General features: G+C 44.6%; 4 protein-coding genes across 8 annotated transcripts in view; 2 read left to right on the top strand and 2 right to left on the bottom strand.

Annotated features, from left to right (window-relative positions):
- The first annotated feature begins 163 nt into the window (after nt 1–163).
- Nucleotides 164–1,055, top strand: CG3740 (uncharacterized protein). Its single transcript, NM_130576.4, has 2 exons — nt 164–653; nt 717–1,055. Exons 1-2 carry the CDS (start codon nt 452–454, stop codon nt 935–937), a joined length of 423 nt encoding a protein of 140 aa, NP_569932.1. The 5' UTR covers nt 164–451; the 3' UTR covers nt 938–1,055.
- Mur2B (Mucin related 2B) overlaps nt 673–15,457 on the top strand; it is a 145,235-nt gene continuing 130,450 nt past the window's right edge. The window contains exons 1-2 of the mRNA NM_001297860.1: nt 673–968; nt 5,155–5,343. The gene's annotated coding sequence lies outside the window, so the exon portion shown is untranslated. The remainder of the gene's footprint in view (nt 969–5,154; nt 5,344–15,457) is intronic.
- On the bottom strand, nt 1,010–4,409 carry dor (deep orange). The gene is made up of 5 exons (NM_057938.5): nt 4,050–4,409; nt 3,329–3,987; nt 1,849–3,274; nt 1,636–1,787; nt 1,010–1,573 (listed from the first exon to the last, which is right to left on the bottom strand). The coding sequence occupies exons 1-5, from the start codon at nt 4,336–4,338 to the stop codon at nt 1,091–1,093; spliced, it is 3,009 nt and encodes a 1,002-aa protein (NP_477286.2). The 5' UTR covers nt 4,339–4,409; the 3' UTR covers nt 1,010–1,090.
- br (broad) overlaps nt 4,592–15,457 on the bottom strand; it is an 89,738-nt gene continuing 78,872 nt past the window's right edge. For 2 of the 5 annotated variants that reach the window (NM_166893.3, NM_001382013.1), the window contains exon 8: nt 13,836–15,069. In NM_166893.3, the coding sequence (NP_726749.2) occupies nt 14,819–15,069 (251 nt within the window). In that variant the 3' untranslated portion in view covers nt 13,836–14,818. Of the gene's footprint in view, nt 10,674–13,470; nt 15,070–15,457 lie in introns of those variants that run through there. The other 3 variants (NM_001201596.3, NM_166894.4, NM_001414056.1) reach the window with 3 other exon arrangements.

Below are 15,457 nucleotides of genomic sequence, written 5' to 3'. Positions count from 1 at the left end.
TTTATATAATAAACACATATATATTTAATTTATTGTTCATCTTTAACTTAGCAACAGGACAGTAATAACCTATAGGATTAATATAAGAAATTTAATGTATGACCCATAACAGGAATGGGTTAACACATAAGGGTTAAGGCCATATATCGATATAAACGTCGATTGTGACCGCCGTTTGCGCATCTCTGAATCTGGCGCTCACAAGTTTAATCAAGTTGCTGTTTTTTAAGTCAAATATAAGCTTTTTAATAGTTCCCTTCAAGCGGATTCCGTGAAATTGTTTATGTTGTCGAGTAGCAAGTTGGAGAATTCAAGACCAACACTAAAAGGCAGGATACAAACGGAACGGGTGGCGTAATCGGAAACGTCATACTGCCGCACGGAACAAAGTCTAAACAGGAAATACTAGCATAGCGTTGCGAAATTCGGGCCAACTCCACGTAGCCTAAATATGCCCATAGATACGCGCGAGTTGATGGAGGCGATAGCCATCGTAGCGGACGAGCGCAACGTCCGCGTCGCCGTCAAGCAGTCCGGCAAGGGAGCGGCAATCTGCGCCGCCTGCTCCTTTGCGGGTGGCATGCTCCTGGGCCCCGTTGGGCTGGCGGTTGGCGGGGCCGCCGGCGGAATCGCCGCCTACAAGATGACAAGCGGTAAGCGGAGGAGAACTCCCGTACTCAGTCTCACTACATTTCCACTTCCCTCCTCCCGAACAGGCACATTCCGTCCGCTGGGCGAAGTCATCCTAAACGACCTGACGGACGCACAGCGAGAGCAGCTGGTGCAGCACGTAACCATGGCCGTGGCCGACATACATCCCACCGACGTGGTGATGCTGCTGCCGCTGATTGTCCAGAACGCCTCCATTCAGCAGGCTGTGCTTAACACTGTCATGTCATTCGTGACCAACGAGTTGCGCATGCAGATTGTGGACTGACCTGCTCTGCGGGCAAGTGGGCGATGGCCAGGTAACTGTAGAATTTGGACGGCTATCTCAGTCGAAACCTTTGTGATCAGTGTAGGTTTATTTATAATAATAAATACTTTATATGTACATAAATATTTGGGTCTGAACGACGGTGGTAGCGAACTACTCCCACTCGACATTCACCTGCTCCCAGTCGTCAACGAACGGCTGGTCGATGGTGCTGATTAGCAGCCCGCAGAATAGGCAATCCGCAGCAAGAATATCCTCGATCTCGGTTTTCAGTGCCGCCCTCTTCCGCTGCAGCTCCATCGCCTGCTGTTTGCTCAGGGCACCTGACTGCGGTTGCGCCTGCGTTTGCACCTCCGCCTCCAGTTGCTGCTTTAGAGTGCCGAGGCGCCGACATTGCTCCTTGGTGAGCAAGGGCACAACGTGCTTCTCCAGGCAATCGCTGTGGAACTTGTGGCCGCAGATGAAGATGAAAAAGGGCTTAACCAGCAGCATCATCTCGCAAATTTCGCAAGTATCCTGAGACTCAACGGTGAGGCTGTGCTGGCGCAATTGCTGCAACTCGGCGGTGACGCGATCGGTTTGCTCCGTAGTCTCGGCCATTTCACGCTGCAGCTCCTGGATGCGCTGATTGTAATCCTGCCGAGCAATGGAACCGAATGGTAATGGAATAACCTATATTTATTTTGGATTGCGCATACCCTCAGAGCATCACAGATTGCCTCCTTGAAGTTGTCGATTTTTTCAAAGTCTGCAAAGAAGGGCAGTAGGTCCTCGATGCGTAAGAGATCGCACTCCTTCAAAAGATTCAATGCCTTTTTGACGTCGTTGGTTCCCTTTATGTCGTGATAAGCTGCAAGCAGACAAGGGCCGATAAATGAACGATACGAGGGCAGAGCTCTGAGTCAACAAACCTATGCGAAGCCAGAGCTTCCGCCGGATCTTGCTGTCCGACGGCCTGGAGGCGGTTTCCTTGGCCAGCTTCATGTCGAACGTGAGGGCCAGATCCACTGCAGAGATCCACTTGCGCAGCATGCATTCGAGAAACACGCGAGCTTCCTTCACGTCCAAGTCGGTGCACACTTTGTGGGCGTAATATATATCATAGTGGACGAGGCTCTCGTCGCGGCCCTGGATCTCGAGGTACTTCATCAGCAGCTTGGGCTCGTGCTCCGCGTACAAATGCAGCAAAAAATTGTGGATGGCGTCATTGGTCGTGTTTAGTTTGTAAATGGCGAACTCAAGGTATCGTTGGGTCTGTTCCCGCTGCTCGCGATTTTCCATGATTATGAGCGTGGGGACCAGCTTCTCCACCTCCAGTCGAGATCCCTGGGCCATTAGGGCGTCAACCGTGGGCTTTGGCAGCCTAGTTATCAGTTCAGGCGCGTACTTGTAGAACAGTTCTGGATTCCTTTGGTTAATCAGCGTTTGCAGTGCCTCGGCATAACACTCGGCCTTAAGCTGTTGCGCCACCACTTCATCATAGTCGCCAATGGCGATGGCGAATTGAGCCATGTTGCGCGGGTCAGCGTGCTCGGCTATCAGCTGCCGTACAGTTTCGCGATTTTGACGCGTGCATGACAGAACATGGGCCTCCATCATGAACTCGTCGTACTCCGTCTGCCACGAGCTGCGCCACTCCTCGTCCTTGTCGGGCATGTTGATCTGGATGAGGTAGAGGTCAATTAGCCAGATGACCAACGCCTTGATGATGTTCATTTTGTCCTCGTCCAGCTCATCGGTTTCCATTGGCTTAGTGGTCACTCGGCTAAGGCGTTTCTTAACGTAGTTGATAATCGGTCGCTTGTCCGGCAGCACCATGAACTTCAAGCACACCTCTTCAAAGGACTTGTCCGTCTCAGCGTAATAATCGGCTGCCACCTGATAGGATCCGTCCGCGAATGCGGCATCCGCCCGCTGGCAGAGCACAAGCTGAAGGTGTTCAGGATCCTCGGCTGCGTGTGCCGTTGCTAGCTCGTACTGACCCTTGTCGAGGTAAATGCGCCACACGTTTCGCTCCTCTCGCGTCACCCTGAGGTTAAACACGGTTTTCACGGTATAAACGTATATTGAGCCGGTAAGCTCGTCCCGTTCGATGCTAAGCGGTTTGCCCACTCGGGCCTCGTCGAATGCTTCCTGGTAGACCTGCTCTTGGTTCAGCAGGCAGATGGCCCGCACATGATCCGCGTACAGCAGCACGGCGTGGTACTCGGTCAGCACGAACGCTTTGGGAGTGTTGAGACGCCGCTCGCCGTACGACAGATGCATTGTCTTCTCGAAGTCCAGGTTTATTAGAGTGTTTCCTATCAGGGTGGCGGCACTGTTTGCCTCGATGGATAGCTAGATCGCAAAACTGTTAGCGAAAGACGACGTACAATAAAAGCAGCCACTCACCTCGCCCACACGGATGCCCTCGCCACACAGCCACGCCCACTGCTTCGGATACTTGCTGTTCGGCGGAGCGAAAAAGCGGAGCTGCGAGAAAGTCAGATCAGTCTTGCGCTCCTCGCAGTGCGGCTCCTGCACTCCGCTCACGTAGCCCGCGAATATTGCCTGCAGCGAGCGCTCCTCTGCCTTAAGCGTCTCCTGGAATGTGTAGATGCACTCGGGACTGGTGACCACGATTATGTACCGACTGCTGTTGGGCACCCGCAGCAGCTTGAGGCCCGTGATTGGGTACTTGGGACGGCCCAGACCCAGGTCATAAAGCTGCTTGCGCTGGACATGACCGTCGGCTGCGGGATTCAGCTCGGTCTCGAATATGAGGCCCCGACTTGTGCCAAGCAGGATGGGCCCCGTGGAGGACTCGTTGCCGTGGTACGGATTGAAAGCGACGGCCGTTATCTCGTGGTCCTTGAACTTCTCGATGCGCCGCACCTTCAGCTGTTGCGCCTGGGGCGACTCGAGGCAGTGGATGTACAGAAAGTCCGGAGAGACACCAGCGGTAGCGGACTTTGGCACCAGTGCGATAATGATGTGATGGCCCGTGGGGTCCAGGAACATGCGTGTTATTTTATAGCCGGAGCCAGAGAGGTACTTTTCCAGCACCGCTTCTGCAAGGACAGGAGAAGTAGAAGGAGCTACAGCAAGTCAAGAGCAAACCTCCCGAACATACCTCCCGGTGGAATCGCGCGAGGCAGGAAGAAGCGCAGCAGAGTTGTCCGCTCCGGCGTGCCCAACAGGCAGACGAGCCAATTCCGCGAGACGGCCAGGTGCATCAGGTCGCCGGTGCAGTTGCTGGGCACCCGGAGCACCATCTTGTGCCTGCTGAAGATTTCATCCTCATCGTCCGTTTCGAAGGGATTGCCGGAGGCGGTGGCCACGTAGGAGTTGGCGGTAGCGCCCGAGGAATTATGCTCAATGCGGGGCAGGAACTTGGGCTGGTTAGGCATAGACGTGTCCATTCTGCTGCCTTTTCCTCCGCTGTTTACAATTAGTTCTACCAAAACGCCCCAATCTGAGAAGTGATGGCACTAGCAGTATCGATAGCCAGTCGCCAAGAGAATTATCGGCAAGCACGGGTAGGAGCTTGTTATCGTTATCGGAATTTGAATTAGCATTCGTTACTTTCTTGTGTGCATCGAATTCCTGTTTTGCCATGCTAAAATCACCCCAATTCGCCTCCCACGCCCACAAAGCAATCAAGTAACCTTTTTTGTTTTGGTTTTTATTAATAATTAGTGTTTTCCTTGTATACATGTAATTATTTTATTTATATATATTTATGTTGGATGCGTGCTTTCCTGCCGTCGTTAAACGTGTGCCCACATTTAAACTGTGCCAGTGCACTTGAGCATGCAGAATGCAATCCGTCATGATAAACATCTTTTACACCTCTCTGACTCGATTTATATATTTTATGCGTTTTCGATCTTCACTGCATCCCCGTTTTGCGTTGCGTGAATAATGCTGACAGGGGATGAGGTTTGATTTTCATTAGGGTTAGTAATAGAAAATGTACAATTAGTTTGTATACATGTATGTTTGTATGCATGAAATGAGTTTCTTGTTATTTGTGCCTTTTTTTTATTTACTAACGTGTAATTCTTTGCTGACTTTATGATAATTATTCATCTGCTTTCTTTCCTAATTTTGTTTTGTCAATAAATTCGGACTTTAAAAGTGTTCGAAATTACATATATATATTATTTCTAGTAAATCCTACAAAAAAAAAAAAAATAGTTATAGTAATATTATTTTTACTTTTAATGTTCTTTCAGGTTTCCATCGAGTACAACTTATCTGCATATATTGTGCTCTGATTTGTATCGGTGAAGGACATGTCAGCGTGTATCAAGCGTGTCAAGTGTATCTATATCTGCATCTCGATCTGCATCCGAATTGGGATCGGAATCTCTCTCGGTCACTTGGGCATCCGAGAGTGCGCCGATGCTCAGTAAAATATGCATGTGAGTATGTATGTATGTATGTATAGCCGAAAGTTTGGAAAAATGCAACCGCATATACATCGTATCGTATTTGGCTATTAGATAAAATCCAAAAAGTTCGTTATTCTCTTTTTGCTTTGCTTTGGTTAGCTTGTGGTTAAGCTTAAACATCGTTATCGCTTATTTGGCGCTATACAATAATTTTTAAAATTTAAATTTTGTAGTGAATCACAGATTTTTTGTTTTAAATACCGAAAAGTTAAATTAATAAACAGCGTAGTTCCGAAATGTATTTGGCTTTGGGCATACGAGTATGAACATATCCAAATGTATGCCTGTACACATATAGAATAATATGTACGCACATGTATTGTGTATAATATAATTAATAATTTCGACTAATAATTTTCAATTATCTAATTTTGCGATTTAAGTTTTGTGTTCTAATTTGTAATAATTTTCCCTTTCTTATCGTACTGAATGTTTTTGTGATATGCGTTGCATTTTGTTCATCCTTTTAATTAATTTCACGCTTTCTTCGATTATTCAATTTTAATTTAATATTCAAATTCAAATTTTGCTCACACATACATGTACAAGGTACTTGCGCATGGGAGAGTGACAGATAACAACAGATAAATAGATATTTAGATAGAATTTCTGGTGTCCGAATCATTTGGCATTTGAAGTTATGCGCATCTTGCCTTCGGGTGGGGAAAGTGCGTCAAATATGGGGTATACATATACGTTTCTATTTCTAAGAATATCTTTAAACGAACGTTAGAGCTATAAACTACATTAATCTGATTCATAATCCTCTTATTAATGGTACCAATATGTATGTATATGCGTCTCTTTCATCAGTGTTTTTTGGCCATGCTAAATCCTTGCGAAAGAAATTCTTCTGCTTCTGCTCCTGCTTCTGGTTTTGGTTCATTTCATTTCTTCTCTGGCTGGTTTTTTGTTCAGTGTAGTAAAAAGAACATTATACATATATGTAGAGTCGATGGAGGAGTCTCTTAAGTGTAGTGGTTGTGGTTCCCTGAGCATTGGTAAGATTTCCTGAGTTTTCCCGATCTGACGATGTAACGATTTTAGGAGGTCGAGGTGTCGAACAAAGGATTTAATTAATAGATAACAAATAAAGTGTATGTATCTGGGGTAGTGCGTTGCGTTTTGGGGGTTAAGGAAAATATAGTTTGTGGTTGTTTTGCTTAAAATGATTTGTTTATTGTGTAACACATGCCAAAAAGTAAAATTTTGAATAGGTTCAATTGGATACATAAACAATACGTGTATAAAAAAGGCGCACAAAAAATAATACAAAAGTTCGCATTCACAGTTTCGTTGAGGTTCTAAACATAAATTTTGCCAGGCAGCTTTAGTCTGCCTCGTTTGTAATAACATAATTAAAAATATAAACAGCCAAAATGGAATTTCGTACAAGGAGAATTAAAAATTTCACATTTCAAAAACTTGTAAGATCACAGTTTGTTTTGCATTTGCATTATTTTTCGTTTTCATTTTTGTTTCTGTCTCTGCTTTTCATTTCGTATTCGTTACATTAAAAGAAGTTAATAAATGGAGTATGTCTTACAAAGTGTAACCAACTAAATACTAGCATAAACTGTAATTCCGTCCAAGTTCAGCGTAATAAAGTATAAAAAACATCTAAAATTAGGTTCTAAAATTAGAAAAAAAAAAAATATCATAAATAGTGTAAAGTAAGTGTAAGCGGAACGTAATTAATTCTAAGCTATAATGCAAATGGGACTCCTAGAATCCTCAACTTGGGAAAGCAAAAGTGCCACACAGCTTATCCGTTCCCTTCGACTCCACCTATCCTCACCTCCCTTCTAACCTCCCCAACCTTATGTATCTGGTATCTGTTATCTGTAGCTGTGAGGTTGAATAAATTAATTAAGCCTATGTCGGATCTACGGAGCGGACTGCCCTTGAACTCATGCTCCGATAAGCTGAGAACGTGCCTACCAATATGCCCCATATGTGACACATGTTGCATATGTGCCATTTGCATATGTATGAGTGCATTATGTAGCTTAATCTGGATGGATCTTTGCTTGTACGCTGATAAGGAAACCTCATGCTGACCAGTGATCGCTGGTCACCAATGCCTAGTTCGTTATTAGACTGCCTGCTAGGCTTCCAATCCCCGTTCGTGGGGCTATTGATTCAGGGTAGCATGGCACAAAGAATACTAATTACTCTCCTACGACAGTTACTATTCCTACTGCTTTACTGCAATCGGTACGTGTTAGTGCCCCTATAACTATTTTTTATTATTACTTGTTTATTTATTTATTTTATTTTTTTTTTTTTGACAAGAATTCGGAAAACTCGCACTTGATGATGAGATGATGATATGCAGCACCATTGGAGGTGTGTTGGTTTGGAAGAGTTTGTTGTTAGCTGTCTGTCTTTCCAGACGTTCCTGCAATGTGTTCTATAGTATAAGGTGTAAATTGGTTAAATTTTAAGAAATTCCTGAGACATTGAATTGATACACATTCTTCGTACTTTTGACTTAAACATTTTCTTAACACAGATCCTAGTGGGTGTTTTTCTTTTTCTTTTTGTTTTTTTTTTTTTCACTTCCAGTCTGGGCTTGGTGGTTGTTGCATGTTTGCCTGCCCCTCCTGGTTGCATGCAACATGATCAGACACTATTTTGGGGCAGTGCTAACTGCGGCCCTATTCCCTTTATGATTCTGCTCTGAATACTCCCGTCGCTAGCTACTTCGATTTGCTGATCTGCTCGTCGGCGCTTATTACTTGTTAGTTAATTTAATTTCAGAACATTTGTACTTCGCTGGTAAAAATCACTGAGTTACTTTGCGGTTTTGTTAAATACGTTATTTTCTTGATTTGCAAAAACGTTTACAGCTCATCTGTCTTCTATACACCAAACTAACATTGTATATGTGTATATCATCGGCATATCGGCTTATAAATTGTATATGGTAAATGGTGTAAAGTATATACATGTATACATAGACATTAGTTTAGTTGTTTCGCTTAGCTTGCGCATACGCATATGCACATTTATCGTTTATACGCTCGCGTGTGTATATGTATGTGTATATAAAAAAGTGATTTTAATTTCTGTTACTTTATTCGTCGTATTCGTGAATAAGTAGAAAAAATTACTTTCCTACTGCATACTTGATATTTTATCCCTGATAACGTTTTTCTTTTGTTTGTTGGTTGATTTTGTTTGTCTCTTGTGTTTCGCTTCTGCACGTTTGTCTTCTCCGTGCCCCGCCGACTTTAAACATTAGATTTGAATTAAGCTTACTCTAGTCTTATATATATGAGCTACATTTACAATTACGGCTCCCTCGAAAAAAAAAAAAAATACACACATCTTATACAATCTAATCTGCCGCCGATCCGTAGGACCTTTATCTTTTCTTACTGGAATCCGACTCTTTAGAGAACGCACGTTAGGCGCAGCAGTTGGCAAATAAAATAAGTTTAATGCGCATAAAACTATTAAAAAAAAAAACCGTTGAGTGTACATTGTATGATTGTTTGTTGTTTCTGGCCTATGTGTGTGTGTGTGTGTTTGTTTGTAACGAAAACAACGACAACAACATATATTTATGCTGGAAGTGCGGGGGCGGCGGCTGAGTACCGGTAGCGCCCGACAGGTGGCTTAGATTCTACTTAAGATTCGGTTGCTATTTCGGATGCAGCTTTAGTTTCTCTTTAGTTTTAAATTAAGTTTTGGCTGCAGATTCAGATTCATTTGCAATTGCAGTTGCATGATATGTACCGTTATTGCTCCAACCGCTCCCGCCCTCGTGTCACGACCCCCAGCATGTGCGCGCGTGTGTGTGTGTGCTTTTGGTTGTGGTTATGGTTGTGTGAGTGTTTGTGTGTGTGTGAGTGTGTTCTAGTCCTTCGTTCTCTTCCCATTTGTTGTTGTCATTAATGGTAACATAAGTCTAAATCTAATAAGTATTCTTTAAACGCAACTTCACGCTGTTTGTATTGTGTGTTTTATATGTATGCATGCATGTAAGTATGTGTGTGGTATTGGCCTGCTCGTGCAGCAGCTTCCAGAGGTATTTAAGATTTATCGAAATTATTTACACGATTCTTGAGGTATTGCACATGAAGCAGCGAAGGTGCTTCAACTACTAAGTAGGTGAGAGCAGCACAAATAATTAATAGTACGAATAGAGTTAAGGATACACAAAAAAATAATCGTAATAATTACCTAACATAGGGATAAGAGTAATAAAACAGTTGACGCCAAAATATGCCTAATATGCTTAATCATTAATTAGCTAAGACCTAGTTCACGCTGGAGATCTAGATCCCCCCTCCTGGCGGATGGGCGTTGAGCGATGAGCGATGGGGGATCGTCGGTCCAGTGCGAAAACAATGGGCAAAGTATTTGTAGCTGGTCTTGGCTGCTGCTTCTCACTGGTCATCCAACCGATGGATGGACTGACTGGCTGACTGACCAGCTCTCCTTCGTTCTCTAAAAGATGGCGTTCCAACTTAGCTCCTATTGGATGCCCGGTGGCGGCTGTCCCAGCTCGCTGGTGAAGTCATACAGACTAGTGCGCGGATGGGACAGGGCGTGGTGGTGCGCATGCGGGTGATGGACATGTCCGTGCCCATGTCCGTGGCCCACCAGTCCGTGCTTGATGGCGGTCGTCTTAAGCAGCCGCTTCAGCATGCCGCTAGAGCCGCGATGCTGCAGGCTCTTGTGCGTGGTCAGCGAGTTCTTGGTGCGATACCGCCGGTGGCAAAACTCGCACACATACAGCGTGTCCGACTGCTCGTGCTTGTCCTGGAAGTGCCGCTTCAGCGAGTAGTAGCACGAGAAGGTCCTCCGGCAGTAGGGGCACTCCTGCGGCTCGTTTATGCCGCCGCTGGTGGGCGGTGGCATGCGGAGCGGTAGCGGAGGCGTGCCCGCTTGGGTCACGGTTCCTCCTGCTGCCGTCGCCTGGCTGCCAGGACTCGTGCTGCTGCTGCTGCTGTTGTTGTTGTTGTTAGTGGCGTTGCCGTTGTTGCTGTTGTTGTTCGCGTTGTTACCGTTGTTGTTGCCACTGTTGTTGCCAGAGTTGACACCACAACCCATGGAGGTGGAGGTGCAGAGATTGCTGCCCACACTGCTGCCCACGCTGCCAGGACGCGGCGGCGAGGTGGCGTGCCCAAGGACATGGCCGTGGGCGTGACTGTGTAGGCTGTAGACGGCGGCGGCCAGACTCCCCTTCAGCGAACTGGTCGGCGAGATCAGGGCTGTGGGCGGCGAGGGTGGCGATGAGGTAGAACTGGTGGGCGAGGTAGCTGCGGAGCGGGTGATGCTGTGCGGTCCTGCACAGGAGATAAAAAAGAAGGGCATTAGAGCGGTCGGACTGGCGTGGTTGATAGGGCTGTGGGGTCTTATCAATTTGAACTGGTTAAGGCTTATTTATTGGTTTTGGTATTGGTATTGGTATTGGTATTGATATTGATATTTATATTTATATTGCTTTTGTGGTTTGTTCAGGAAGTATGAAAATAAAAGTGCAAGTTAAGGGGTGAAGATACATGGTAGATTGTCACTTGAATCGACTCCCTTGCGGGGCGACAAGTTCAGTGGCAGAGGGAACAGGGAGAGCGGACTTCAGGAGGACAGGATAGAGGGAGATTTTTAAAATAAAACACGGTAGATAGTAATGCTTGAATGCTCTAATTTAGCACTAGGAACTTCCTGAATTGGATAAATTTTAATTAATTGCTAGCAGAGAGTAGAGGTAAAGCGTTATATAGTTGAATACTCGAATACATATGTGTGTAATTATAAAGGTAAAGATAAATGCGTGTGCCGTTTCAAGTTCAGATTTAGGTTTTGCCACTACGTTGGCTATTCCGATCGTGGTTTCCGGTTCGTTGTGCTCTTCGTGTTTTATTTTATGCTTTCTGAAGAGAACGAACCGGAAACGGGTCGGATTGAAAACGGAAGCGGTTAATTTTGTCGATGGCTTGATACGTTTGAGCCTAGATTTTGACGGTTTTCTTTAGCATGTCTAAGCTTATATGTTATGTGCATATGTGTGGAGTTATGGCAGAGAAGGAATTCTACTTAATTTTACTAACTGTTCTCCTGCTAAGATACCTTTTTAGGACCCGTCGAGTTTCTGGTGGCGGCGAATGCATGCATGAGCCAGTTACCAACCAAACCCCTGACGGTCTGAGAACGCGTGATTTTGAGTATTTCAAACTGATCTGTACACTATACGCTTGTTACTACTTCGTAGGTGTAAATAGGGGCATTAGTCTATATAACAACCGATTGTACATATATACATACGAGATACGAACGAGTTACACTACAAACCAAACATTATGCACATGCAATCAAAACACGTACGTGTGAATGAGTGTCTATGGGTGTATTTGTGAGCGTGTGTGGGGGTGTGTTTGTGATGATGATGAGGGGTAGCAAGCAAATGAAGTCGTCGCCAAGGATTGAGGACACTTAAGCGAGCAATCAGCGCGAAGCGAGTAGCTGTGAGGCAAAGCGAGTAGCGAGTGGCATGCAGAGAGATTAGCGAGAGCAAAGAATCAAAAGTAAAGCAATAAATATTAGTCTAAATTAGAAGCTATTCACATTTCAAATATGGATTTCAGATGTGTCTTGCGAGCTTTCGCTCTTCTTTTTGGTTCAATTCTGGTGATTTTAATTTGCATTTCGGTTGGTTAGATTGGTTTAGTTTTTCTTTTTGGGTTTCTTTCGTGTGTTAATTAGAAAAATCTAACGAAACGAAAGCGATAAGTAAATGAGAAACTATGATTGCAGTAGATAGTTGGGGCCCCGGACTCGATTCGATACATTAAGCGTAAAAGAAGCGTGGCGAATCTGGATTCCATTTACATATGTGTGTATATTCGTGGCCCTTCGACGTCATAAACTTACCAAAAACAAAAAGTTAAATATTTGCAGATTCTGATTTCTAAGGATCTATTTGTGGTTGATGCGTTCGTTAAACATTTTTTGGTTATCTATTTTTCAATATTTCTATTAATAGTTGAAAATAGTGTTGTTTTACATATGTGGGTAGTACTCTTAGTTTTTTACAGTTGCATCAAAGGGTTCAGTAGGTAATGAGACAGAGAAAATAAAGAGAGAGGAAAGTGACAACAATACGAGTACCGGAAACGCAGATGCCAAGTCAACGCTGCGTAAGAGGAGCAGAGGTTCGAAGATCAGATGTACAAAGGAGTTGAGAAAGGGGTGTTAGTGGGAGGAATGGCAAAACACCGCATCCGGGTGATTGTTCTGGCGACTTTAGCTGAAAATGTCCAAATCAATCAGGGAGGAGCGAGATCGCTCTGGTCACTACGGTTAGTAAAACTTGAGATAGAGAGTGAATAGAGATGATAGATAGGTGAGCGCCCTGTTGTTACATCTAAAAGTGGCTTAGCTTTGGAGTATTTCATGTTTTTAGACGTGTAAGCGAGTTGAATAAGATATAGCGAGTAGAAAACGAAGAGATAGGCAGAAATAGAGAGAGATAGAGAGAGAGAGCGAGCGAGAGGAAGATCGACTACAGTAGCGAGTGAGTGGGTCGTACTTACAGGTCGCAGATGTTCTTTGTACATGAGTGGTTAGATTATAGCTACGGCGAGTCTAGTGGAAGAGAGAGCCAGATCGAGAACTGGTAGTTGATTTCGGAGCGCGAATGAGCAGGCAATTTACAATGGTTTACAATATACAAAAGAGTACTTAGGCGGATGGTGGCCAGAGCGGCGAGTTTAGACGAGGAGTGTGCATATTTTTAGTGCCAAGCTGACCATATACTGACTGATGTTGCGCAGTGGTTGGTCGGGTTAATTGTTTTCATCTAGAAACAATTTGTACAGATTAGAGCGTTTCGCGAAGAAGGCGAAGCACGCTTAATGGATCGTTAGTGTGTTTGGCAAGGAGATAAAGGATAGATACAGAGGAAGAAGAAATGCTTGTACAGACAGATGCAGATTCAGCCGAATAGGGACGGCTGGCCTCAGTAGAGAGTAGGACAGTGTGTAGAACGTGGCCATGAGAGGGAGATAGCATGTATGTACTAACTACGTATCGGCGCATGGTCGGATACTTGGCTACCAATGTAGTTTAAGATGTTGGGCTAACCTTTAGCAAGCGCGCGATCGTCTACTGACTGAATAACGAGTAGCGGGTGCGAGTAGAGAGACGCTGGTAGCGAGTAAATTTCAAGTTGCGGCACTGGCATTCTGGTACATCATTACATCATCCCTCCGATTTGGGCAAGATTCAGGATTTTGCTTCTCTTGCATCTCGATCTTATTCTCCGCTCGACAAACTGTATTTGGTAGTTGTTCTTGATCTGGTTGAGATAAGCCGAGCCGCATGCTGCCACGCCATTATTGCTCTTGCTTCAACATCTATAGCTCTAGGCACAAGTTGATCGGCAAACTGGGGACTTACACCTAAGTTATATTCTTGCGCCTTACTTTCATTATCAACTATTGTCGTCGATTTATATTGTATATAGGTTATAAATATATATATATATATATATGTATATATTTTATTGCTTCATAGTAGTATATTTATGTTGCGGAAGAAAGCACGTTATAATCTGTCCAGTTTGTCCAGGTAGAGTGAAAAATTACGCAGATATTCAGAAAGGCAACTTGTGCGAGGTCCGTCCGTTTTCGAACCAACAGAAACACGAAAATAGCTATAATTGTAAAATTGACTACGAGTACGTTGTATGAGGTATAAGGTAAAAGAAGGCCACAGAGTGTAAACAGTGTATATCCGTATTCTATATACTGGTCCATAGGCGTGAGTTGTGAAAAAGTCAGCAAGTCGATGTATAGATTGATCCGACTAATCTAGGTCTAATCTAAAAGTGTTTCAAATGTCCCCATATAACTATCTTACATCTAATGTCTTTAGTTATAATACGCTATTAATTGTATTGTTTGTAATCGTCGCCACCTCGTAATAATAAAGATGGGGCCTAAACATTTTTTGTTCGTCGTGTATAATAGATTGGTAGGTATGTATATATATCACTACATAATGGCATTGCTTTAAGTTTGAGCTTAGTTCTAGCCGATATCTAGTTGCTCGTGGTGGCAATTGAAGGACCGTGACTGCTGCTGTGACTTTGACCGTGATTGCGACTGTGACTGTGACTGTGGCTGTGACTATTACGCTGGTAGAGGTAGTAGTCGTACAGGGTCATTATCTGTCGCTGCTGTATTAGCAGTTGATACTGGTCATTCAGCGGCATTGGTCGCTTTGGGTAGATGGCTAGATCCTGGTGATCTGCCATCGGAATTGAGGTAGGAGTCTGAGCCTGGCTTGGAGTTTGAGTCGGCGTGGTAATGGTTGTCGGGGTCATGGTCATGGTCATGGTCGTGCTGTCTTTCATCGCTGTTGATTGTTGCTGTGGCTGTTGGCTTTGCTGTGGCACGCTGCTAAGGCGGCCCGGCAAGGGCTTTGAGTCTCAGATCGACGAGTTGAACTGGTTATAGAGCTTAATGTCCTTCATCTCCATTTCGCCGGGACGGGACTTGTGGTACGTGTAAATGTGCGTCATGAGCGAGTTGCGGGAGCAGTAGACGCGCTCGCAGATGGCGCAGCGGTACTCCTCTTGGCGCACGGCGTGCTTGTCGGCAATGTGACGCTTGAGCGAAGCTTTCGAGCAGAGGAGCTTACCGCAGAGCTGGCATGAGAAGAGTTTCTTGGGCGAGTTTCCTGCAAATTGGTGGATTGGTGGATTTGGGTTTGGTATGATTGGTATTTGGTATTGGTATTTGGTTGTAGCCTTATCCTAACTACGGAAATTGACCGATATCTTATAGTATTTTTATTCGCATAGAACTTGGTTGCGCCGGACCATTCTTACGCTGGGTTGGAGTAACTGAAATGTTTCTAATGAATGGTGCCCACACATGAATAGCCACCGAGCAGTGCGGTGAACAGCTGCAGGTGTGTGTTCGAGTGTTTGGCATATGTGGCAATGGTAAAATACATAAATAAATAACATTACATATACATACAAAACGTAAATTTAAGGTATAGGTATATATTTCTCGTCCAGCTCCAGCTTCTACACCACCTTCACCAACTTCCATCCTTGGAG

Source organism: Drosophila melanogaster, chromosome X (genome assembly GCF_000001215.4).
Source record: "Drosophila melanogaster chromosome X".
Lineage (NCBI taxonomy): Eukaryota > Metazoa > Arthropoda > Insecta > Diptera > Drosophilidae > Drosophila > Drosophila melanogaster.
The sequence above is the reverse complement of the archived record's forward strand: the minus strand, read 5'-3'. Positions and strand labels throughout refer to the sequence as shown.

Bases quoted from the DNA above. Each gene is read 5' to 3' on its own strand.
- CG3740 (NM_130576.4), top strand. From the start codon at position 452: ATGCCCATAGATACGCGCGAGTTGATGGAGGCGATAGCCATCGTAGCG. The intron at 654-716 runs GTAAGCGGAGGA...CCTCCCGAACAG, and splicing joins CGCCTACAAGATGACAAGCG to GCACATTCCGTCCGCTGGGC.
- dor (NM_057938.5), bottom strand. From the start codon at position 4,338: ATGGACACGTCTATGCCTAACCAGCCCAAGTTCCTGCCCCGCATTGAG. The intron at 3,988-4,049 runs GTATGTTCGGGA...CTGTCCTTGCAG, and splicing joins TCGCGCGATTCCACCGGGAG to AAGCGGTGCTGGAAAAGTAC. The intron at 3,275-3,328 runs GTGAGTGGCTGC...TTTGCGATCTAG, and splicing joins AGGGCATCCGTGTGGGCGAG to CTATCCATCGAGGCAAACAG.